This window comes from Prunus mume, linkage group LG5, assembly GCF_029339155.1.
Source record: "Prunus mume cultivar Tortuosa linkage group LG5, ASM2933915v1, whole genome shotgun sequence".
NCBI lineage: Eukaryota > Viridiplantae > Streptophyta > Magnoliopsida > Rosales > Rosaceae > Prunus > Prunus mume.
The window spans coordinates 8,248,478-8,258,876 of record NC_142702.1 but is presented as its reverse complement, the minus strand read 5'-3'; the positions used below and the strand labels follow the sequence as shown (position 1 = coordinate 8,258,876).

Sequence of the window (10,399 nt, the reverse complement as noted above, 5' to 3'; positions counted from 1 at the left end):
GATTGTGCTGGCGGCCTTGCCCTTACCCACGCCACGCATATTCTTTTCTTTCAATATTTGATATGGACATTTCATCTCACTAGAATATGAATATCCTTTTGACAAAAAGAGAAAAAAAAAACCCAAATTCAACTGAATTGGACACTCAAAATTCCTACTCCAAGTTTCTGTAAACTCTCTCTTCTTCTCATTCGTTTCCCTTTTATTTTCCACTTTGCTTTCCATTTTCCATTTCTGTAACAAACAAGAATTACAAAGCAGATAGAAATATGGCTGTCTCAGCCTTCAAATCGTCAAGCAAAAGGAGCAATGCCGCCACCAATTCCTCAGCATCAACAACCTCATCTGTTGGCAGACAGCAAATGGCAGACAAAGATAATAACAACCCAGCAAAGAAAGCCCCGCTCAGAAGGTCAAGAAGCGTCAGCGCTTTCTCAAGGACCAGCCTTGACGTCTCTGCTGAAAGCTTCTTGAACAAGAGAGACAACCCTCTCTTCTGGTCAACGGACGCCCAAGCCGTTGACCCCCAAAAGCTAGTCAAACCCACCAAGCTTGACGCTGCAACATCGAAAGATTCGAGACCGGCGACCTCCGCTGGTGCTGATTCTAGAAGGGGCCGCTCCGGGTTGCGGAATTCCGATGCTTTGGGGACGAGGAAGGAGGCGGGTCGGAGCTTGTCGCGGGTCGACCCGAGCCGTCGGAACCGCTCCATTTCCCGCGGTCCGGATTCCAGGAGGCATTTCGTCAATTCTAAGGTTTGGTGTTGTGTTGCTTTCAATTCAAATCAGAATATTTCAGATTGGATTTTTGGGTTAATATTGTCGAGGAAGAGAAAAGGAAGATGAATTTGAGTTTGTTGTGTGTATAGAGTGACGATGAACAAGTATGGGGTTCGTTGAATAAATTGGGCAGTGATGGGAAAAAGGGTGCTTTAGTTAGAAGCAGTTCTGATGAGTTGGATGAGTTGAAAGGTCTGCGTACGTGGTCCAGCCAGCATTCACAAGATTCTGATGCAAATTTGGTAAAAACTAAGCTGACCCATGATCTGATTTTGTATGATATGACTAGTAGTGTTTATATTAGCATCTTGCTTGATGATTTTTCCTTCTGTTGTTCATGTTTCTCTTTCAGTCTTGTTTGCAATCTACAAATTGGGAAGATGGAGTTTCAGTCGCAGGTTCTTTATCTGGCGCAGAAGAGAAAGCTGTTAAAGCAGTGTGTGAACGGATGAATATGGATCTTGGGCATTCTCATTTGGTCTGTATGACTTCGTGTCAGAAGCTTGCCTCTTATTTATTTATTTTTTTGGTGACTGCTCATCGCTAGTTCAGATATCAGTTGGAATGCTACTTTGGTGACTGCTTATTTGTTTTTTTTTTTTTTGGTGACTGCTCATCGCTAGTTCAGATCTTATTTATTTATTTATATACTTTTCGAGATAAGTAGTTGGTTATGATAATAAATAAAATTCCCTGCTAATTTGCAGTCAGTTCAAGGGAAACATTTGGAAGATGATAACCCGAGTACTAGTATATATGAAACAGTTCGATCTGAAGTGAGACGTGCCATCTCTGAGATTCAAAATGACCTTGAAAGTGTAAGTGCTTATGGATTTATTTATTTATTTATGCTTACAATTAAAGAAGAAATTAGCAGCAGGTTGTTGGTTGTTGGCATTATATTACTTACTAAAGAAAGGATTCTTTAGGACTCTTATATTGAATACCCATACCTAATCTTTTGGTATTAGTCCTACCTCTAGTAAGAATGCTTGCTAGCTGAACTGCGGTTGTCTTTTCAACTTCATTAGGATGAATTAAATTACTAGGAGTTGTGGGACTTAAAGAAAAGAACACTTTTTAAAAGTGTTGCAAATGTTTTTGTAGTACAGTATCTCTGGTAAGTACGCATGCTCAGAGAAGAAGTTAGGAATTTGTTCTACTACTAATTTGAGTATATGTTTGTGCAAATAATAGATTATGTGGCCTCTTAATTAAAGTTTGCATTGTGTATGAGAACGCTAGAATGTTAAGCAGAATTAGAAGTTTATACTACAATCATTCTGATATACTGAACATCAAGTAATACATTAAAATAAAGGTAGTTAAGAATTTAGGTTAGATGATAGGGAGTGATGCATAACTATAAAGCTTCGTTTACCTTGGCAGTCATTTTAGGAATGAATACAGTACAAATCACCATTTGATGAAAGTGACTAATAAAATAGGGGCATAGCAAGGGCCTTTTTCTTTGCTCTAACTGTTAAGTAAGCCCTTATAGATTTTGGTTGAGTTATTTTCTTTCCACAACAAAAAAAGAAAAAAGTATAGATTTATTGATTCTGAGTGTAGGTATGTACAAGCTTATGAGTAGAATGTGAATTATCTTGGACTACAGAAAGACTTGTTAGATATGTTTCAAGGAATTGCTACTAGTGACAATAATGTGTAATCCAACTCCACTCAAGGCTTCACAAGTGGAAATAAATTCAAGGCTGCATTTACTGCCTAACAAATTTTTGTGCAGTTGGTAAGGAACTTGACATAAATCTACTCTCTCACCTTAAGTAAAATGGATTGGTCCTTAACATATCAAATAGTTCTTTTAAGAGAGACCTCAATGAACCTGTTGTCTCTTGAATGGACAGATCACCTCCAGATGTTGGATTAGTTGGTAGAGGCTTGATCTTTGGATTTTAGCATTTGTGGAATATGGGTTGTGGCATTACCAATATTACAAAGTGACCACAACATGACAGCCACTTTATTCAGTTGACTTGTAATTTAAAGATTTTGTTTATTTAGTTAAGTGTACCAAGAAGAATGTAACATACGTACATAGGTTGTTTAGTTTCTGTAACCCTTATTAAATTAGTTCTCTTGCTTGTGCTCCCTTGCTTTTATTTTGATTAATGGTGACAATGCTTCAGTTCTGACATATATATGTTCTTTGCTTATGTGCTTGCAAAGTGGAGTCACTGCTATTTGATAATATGCTCTTTCGTTCTTACAAGCTCAGGCTATGCGAAGGAGTAATACTCCAGCACTTGCAACTACCGACATTGCCGATATCCCTCCTGACCTGGTAAATCCAAGTGCAGTTGAATTAGTTTTGGACATCAGAAGAGAATATGCCAAAAAGCTTGAGCAGGTAAATTTCCACTTCTCTAACCATTCTTGTGTGAGGTTGGCCAGAGTTTTGTCAGTTGAGCAGTCGGATGTGGCTTAATTGACAATGCTATTGTTGTGGAACTTACTAGATGTTAGCATTTGAGCAGATGAAGATGCATGCATTGATTAACTAATATGAATAATTGCAAATACTTGCTTCTAGGTTAGAGTAAACAGACAGGAGAATGTGTCTCATCTGGGACACAATTGGCTTCTTGTTATGGTATTGGTTAATGCAGATTGTCCTTTCATTGTTGGATGGAGTATGCAATTTGGGTGGAAGTACTTGTGGAGGCCATTTATTTTATTGTGATGATTATTGATGTATTTAAGAAAGAGTAGAAGTTACTTTTATGGTAAATCCCGTCATCCTCATATTGCTACTGTGTGGGTTGAAAACTTTAAAGTGGTTGCTTCATGAAACAATGTTAAGGGTGTAAACATATTTACCGTGTTTTGACAGGACTTTGGGTGATGGTATTTTTCGTTAATTGCAGTGACATATATTCAGCTTGATCTGAAAGTTTTTCTTTTATTTATTTATTATTTTTTCTGTTGGCATGATATAAAAGAGAGGTTGATCCCCTTTGTGCTACTCTCAGCTGTGACATAAAGGAAACATTTTTATTCTAGGCATGCTACATGGACTTTTGTGACACTTCAAATCCTATAAGCTTTTTCTTTTCTGTTACTTTTCTCCTTTTTGTTTACGTTTTATGTGGGGAACATAACACCACTAAGTAGACCCTTGCCTTAAACTTGCAGTCTCGGGAACGCTCTAGAAAACTTCAATCGGACCTGGCTGTTGAGGAGCACCGTGGACAAGAGCTCAGCAGGATCCTGAAGGAAGTGCTTCCAGATCCCAAGACCTCTAATGTGCCAAAATCACGTCCAGGAAGAAAAGTAGGATATTCAATTTTTTATTTCTTCCCCTACCTTCTCTCTTAGTATTTAGTCAAGTTCCATGCAATATGCTTGTATTTGTTCCTTGGAACATGACAAGCATGTTTTATTTTCTTGTGTTTATATATTGTTGGTTCTTGGATGCAGATGCTAAATAGTTTCATTTTTCAGAACATGAAGTGAGTGTGTATGGATCTTCATCTCATTTTTACTCTCTTAGTAAAACTACACATCATGCTTAAAATAACATTCTGTAAAAGCATTAAGCGTCTAGGATTTGTCATTTAAATTGTTTGTTTAAGCCTTTGAAAAAATGCATCTGTTTGTGCACAAATGGTCAATATAACTAAAATGGAATGTTTTTCACCTGTTATATTTTTGTGTATGGATAAATTTGAATCTCTGTGATGATAATTGGAGAACATAGGTTTGCATCCCATACACAGTTGAAAATTTCCTTACAGCTAGCATCTAGGTAAGAGTTTCACAGGTTGTTTGTTCTCTTTCCTTCATGTTCTTTTATTAATTTATGGTTACAGGCTAGCATTGAAAGAAGGAAGATGTCAAAACGTCTAACAGAAGAAGCCATGTCTTATTTTGATGAGTGTGTATCCCTATCAACTTTTGATAGTTCTGACTTCTCATCGCCAGAGGACCCACCACTCAACTTAGTTGGCTTTACTACCCCTGTTGGTAAAAGCACATCTTTACTCCAAGCAAGTTCAACTGCTGCAGTCACCAATAACTCAAACTCTTGCCACAATGATAAACAGGTCCATGTTATTCCTTGGTGCTAATTAATTTTTTTCCTATTTTATATGCCTTTTTCCCCTGAATTTGTCAAATTATAAGCATGTAAATTCATGCAAAATCTTATATGATATCCGAACAGAATCATCTAGTTTCTGAAACAATAATGTTCATTCTTTCAGGGATTAAGCATTGAAAATCAGTATACCGATGATCGTCATGCTTCAGGACTGATGGCGAGCAGTGGTCCTAGGGAGCCACAGATTAGTCCTAACAGTGCCAACATGCCCCAGGACTGGAAGTTCTCATTTGCTCATAAGCCAACAGAAACCCTTGAGCTTCAACCGGACATTATGAAGTACGCCAGACATTTTGAGAAAGGAATTGAGAAAGATGACTCGGAATTGCAGACTGTAAGATCAAACTATTATGATTTGGGTGAGTACAATTTGCAGGCTGCAGCACAAAGCTATATGTTCGATAGGGTATTGTATAGAAATAGAATAGAGTCGGGTGGTATTTTACTCTGTGGCAATGGTATTTCAGGTCCTTTTTCACATTTTGCTTCTTTTTTCTGATAATGTGGTTGAGGAATGCGATAAATAGAACTATGTCTCCAGAGTGAGGTTAGGAGTAATTTTTTAATTTATTTTATATATATATATGGAAAAGTGAGTAATCTTTTGTTAGCATGGAAGCCTTGGGAAGAATGAGGGCGAGAGTCGAACTCTTACCATGAATGAGTGTAATTTTTATGAATGAGAGTAATTTTTATGAACGGGTGTAATTTTGGTCCCTAGCTGATTTCCTGTGTTGATCGTTAATTGAGCCAAAAATGGTTTAATTAAGTGGTGTGTGGTTGTGCACATCATACCTTGCTTATGGTATTATTGCCTTTTGCTTTTCCTTAGAAAAACCTCAATAAAGAACAAAGCCTCTTCTACAACCAGAGCCCCTACTATCAAAATTAAAAGCAGAAACTAGAGGGAAAGAGTTATCCCAACGCCGTTGAGAATGCTGAAGAGAGCGGTGGCCAAACTTGGCTTATGGTGTTATTGTCATGACAAACTCATAAGTTTATTTTTTTTTTGTTTTGATGAAACAAAGCAGACATACAAAGGTGTATGTAAGTTGGGCCAGTTGGCTATGGTGAAATCGCTACCTTGCAATCAAGTTTGACTCTCCTAGGTGTAGATTAGATTAATTTTAAGTAGTTTAGACTATCGTTTGTATAAAAGTACAAAGAAAAAGTAGAATTACAAAGATGATGTCAATTGTGAGTTAGGCTAGTTGGCTACGGTGAAATCGCTCCCTTGCACTCAAGTTAGACTCCCTCTCGGCATAAATTAGATTAATTTATAATAGTTTACACTATCATTTATATAAAAATAAAAAGTAGACTTACAAAGATGGTGTCAACATTCTGTACAATTAAAACAAATTTGAAGTAGAAAATAAGAAAATCAGACAAAAGGCTGTGAAGTTAACTTATGTCCAACTACTTCACCCACCTATTTCTCTAACCTATAATTTTCACAGTGGTTTTACAATGAATAATCCCCAACATTTTTAAAAGTATCATTTTAAGTCCATCAATTTGCAATGCAGAATGTCTATGGCAATTTGGGGCCCATATATGTTCATCAGTTTTGGGTCGTCCATTATGTTGACTGCAAACATATTAGTGTCGTCATTTTTTTTTAATCGGTTTTATCAATCTAATGAATTTTCAAGGTTATTTTTTCTTTTTCATTCCTCTTTTTTTTTTTTTTTTTTTTTTTTTTTTTGTAAAAGAGGGGTTGAGATTTTGTTTCTAGGGAAAACTTTTTGTAATGCCCTCTAGACTTTGACATGGGAAAACTTTCTCCCTATGCCTTATGAACTCTGACATGTGTAAACATCCCCTAATACTAAAATTATCACGTGCAAGGCACCTGATCATATTTTCAAGGATACTTCATTTAGGATTGTTATTCTCTCTCTTTTCTTTTTTCTTTTTTCTTTTTTTTAATGCAAGCGATAATAGTAAATATATTCTTTGGAATCTAATACCTGACATGTATGGACTTCCGATGTCAAGGGGAAAATGAAACCCTTGCTCCCTCTTGGGTTTGAATTTCCTATGACAGTATTGAAAACCATTATGACTAAACTAAGGGGGTGTATTCAATTAAGATTTTAAAAGAGTTAGATGAAGTTATAAAGTTTATAGAGTTCAATATATTTCAATTGATTTCTATAAACTTCACATAGAGTTTGATTGAATTCCTAAATTGATTTTAATGTCGTTTGTTAGAGTTTTATCATAAATTTTAAAAGAGTTTATTACAGTTCTAATTAGTTCATAAGAAAAAATATATATGTGAAGATAATTTTTTCCTTTTTGTTTTGGCATGGACTAGATATATACAGATATTGTACATTGCTAAAGAAGGAAATCTCAGAATAAAAAGAAAAAAGGATGACCATAGATCGACGAAGAAGCCTATCATATATATGATATGATGTATACAAACCAAAAAAATCAACAGCAACTAAAATAAAATAAAATAAAAATAATAACAGCAACCAATAAAAAAAAAAAGGAAAAGTTGAAAAAGCGTAGAAAATTAAACAACAACACCTTTGATGTAAAGCAGCAAATATTTACAGCAACAAATATGTTGATGTTCATCTATATATGATGATGGCAACACTCAAGCAGCAACTATTCATATTGTAATGTACATTGATATATATATGCTACTGTTCATCGATATATGGTCATGTTCAACAATAACTATTCAAACACACGATGAAAGATCATACATATATGAAAACGTAGAAAAAGAGAAGAGATTTTTTATCTCCACTTGACAAGCACACACATTCAAGGACTGGAAAGCGTAGAGCACGTTCAAAGTTTCTAGGATTGACATAAGATTTGTCAGGGCCTTTTGTATTTATACTTACCACTTTAATTTCTAACGAAATCGGGCAACTTATTAATTCCTTCAAAATAAATTACTTTTTGAATACACCTAAATTTTGTTTGACTTTTAAAAAGTCATAATTGAATACACCTAAATTTCGATATTTTTTTTTTAATGTCAATCAAAATCTGAATTGAATGCACTCAAACTTTTAAACTCTTTTAAAATCTTAATTGAATACACTCCCCTAAGGGTATTATTAGAAAAGTGAACAAAGTTTAATTCCTATTACTGTACAAACCAAACAAGTGTGATAATTTTTTATTCTCATCCCATGGGAATAGACATGGGAAGTTCATTCTTAAATAAATCATTCTGTGAACCAAAGGGCCCTGTATGATTTTAATGACCAAACATGAAGAGAGAGAGAGAGAGAGAGAGAGAGAGAGAGCATGAAACAGGTAATAGATAATGGAGTGAGAGGAAGAAGAAAAGCAAGGGAGCCTGTCATGATTACCAAAATACCCTTCAAGAAGTGATCATGTGTGAGATAGGTGATTAATCTTTTATGGAAATTATGGTTTTATTGGGTTTCTATTAGGACCCACCCTGGATTCTCCTTTGGATTTTGAAAGAAAGTCTTGAGCATGTTTGACACCCAAATGGGAAAATAAGACGGTAAGATTCGTATCAAAAATTCGACAGTTTCCCTTGTAATTGACACTATCAGCATGCCCAGAGCTATTCATAGGCCTGAGATGGCCTGGCCTCCTGCCCCCCACCATCTTCACTTCTTTGACTGTATAAAGAGTATAGTATAGATTGCACAAAAAATGCCATTGTTTTAAGCTTGTGGCCCCCCCCCAAATATCAAACTCTTCCTCCGCAATTAACTATCACCAAACTTCCACATGTAAGAAAAATACATATAAAGTTCCCAGATCATTAATGAATCAATATCCAATACCTTAATCATCCAACATATCCTTTGACAACAACAACCAAAAAAAAAAAATCATCCAACATATAGGCCAATAGTCCAATAAGGTCTCATGCCCTTTACACAAGTCACTACAATCTAGAAATGGGCATATCAGAGCAATAGTGTACTTAATTTCAAAGTTTCAAAACTTAAGAGAAGTTTAGAACATGAAGAAATAGAAATCCTACGATAGCATAAGGTGATTGGAAGATAGTGGAAATACATGCCTCAACGTGGCTTGAGACAGTTGAAAGCGTTTTAAAAACAAACCCCACTCACAATAGTCCAAAGCTAGCTCAATATCCTCAACGGGTTCGTTGTGGGTGTATGCGGGGCCCTGGTATTAGATTTGATCGGACGCATAACGACGCGTTGAAATAAAAACCTACTTCCCGAAACCCTAACTATGTGTGAAACCTACACTAATTCGTCCAATGACACCCCCAATGGGTTTAATGGATGTTCTAGAGCTTTCTCTGAGGTCAAGAGGCCTTGAAAGGCCTCCAGGCGTACAAGACATGTGGGGCGCGCACACGGACTTAAATGATTCCGAACTCAACACCACAAATGACCTCCAATTTAGATGAAATTTATATCAACAAAAAGAGTTTGAAAGGAGTTTGTTTTACTTGAAAGTGGCTGAAAATGGCGTAAAAGTCGTGATGGCCGCGAACTTTTCGGCGTTGCTATTGCGTGCACGGTGGTCCAATGAGGACGTTGTAATCAAAACATGTAATTGAGTTACTTATTCAAAAATATCAAAGTTAAAAAACCAATATTAACCTAAAATGATCATCACCATGACATGCTAGTTTTAGTTTTTTAGTTTCACCTCTCACCATATCAACCATCAAATCCACTACATGTTCACTATCACAATTATTTATGAGTATCTTGATCCCGTTGACTATTATGTCATGTTAACTGAAATCTTGTTAAGCTATATGAATTCTTTTGCTCACCGATATTGCTAATAAGATTAGGTCCCATTTACTATTATAACCAACTACTACTATGTTAGTAAGAATCTAGATCCCAATGGGACCTTCCTAGTTGAATTTATTGTCTGGATCCAACGAAGGTAAATGCATACCCTTTTTTTGTTCTTAAATGGAAATTTAAAATTGAATATTCTTAATTTTTAACTTGCATGTTGATGCAATGAAAAGTATAAACTAAGGACATGACGTTAAAACGTATTAGTAGCTTAAATATGAACTTTCCATTTCATAATAGAATTTCTAAAATCTTTACGGTTACTTAAATCATTGGGAAATTGGGTATTTCTAGGACTCTTATTTTTTTCTTAAATAAATTAAAACCATGAAAATTTGGGGATGAATCGACAAGTCTATGGTTTGGACTCTGTTCTTGGTCAGGGTGTAATGGTGATGAATGCTGGGAGAGTGATAGAGAATGCTCCTCTTGTTCTAAAGTAGAGCCAAAGATCCAAAAAATGAATTTTCGTCCAAAAAAGAAAAAGAAAATCCAAATGAACAACAAAAGAGGATTTTAAAAAGCTAATAAAATCTTGTTTCTGGGGTGCAGTGGGGGCTGTTGGGCAGTTGATTGTTAAGGTCGGGCGTGAGAGATGGAAAATAAGATGCAGCAATTGATAATAAAATGAGAGAGAGAGAGAGAGAATGAATGAGGTAATAACTAAAGAGTATTTTAGGAATAAT

At 35.7% G+C, this 10,399-nt stretch overlaps 1 protein-coding gene across 1 annotated transcript; it reads left to right on the top strand.

Moving 5' to 3' along the window:
* LOC103331089 (uncharacterized) lies at positions 1-5,601 on the top strand. Its single transcript, XM_008233702.2, has 8 exons — positions 1-755; positions 869-1,021; positions 1,132-1,257; positions 1,487-1,597; positions 3,019-3,150; positions 3,936-4,073; positions 4,613-4,846; positions 5,006-5,601. Exons 1-8 carry the CDS (start codon positions 270-272, stop codon positions 5,399-5,401), a joined length of 1,776 nt encoding a protein of 591 aa, XP_008231924.2. The 5' UTR covers positions 1-269; the 3' UTR covers positions 5,402-5,601.
* Positions 5,602-10,399: the final 4,798 nt, after the last annotated feature.

Coding starts and splice junctions, on each gene's coding strand:
- LOC103331089 (XM_008233702.2), top strand. CDS start 270: ATGGCTGTCTCAGCCTTCAAATCGTCAAGCAAAAGGAGCAATGCCGCC. Junction 3,151..3,935: donor ATGCCAAAAAGCTTGAGCAG/GTAAATTTCCAC, acceptor TTAAACTTGCAG/TCTCGGGAACGCTCTAGAAA. Junction 4,847..5,005: donor CTTGCCACAATGATAAACAG/GTCCATGTTATT, acceptor TCATTCTTTCAG/GGATTAAGCATTGAAAATCA.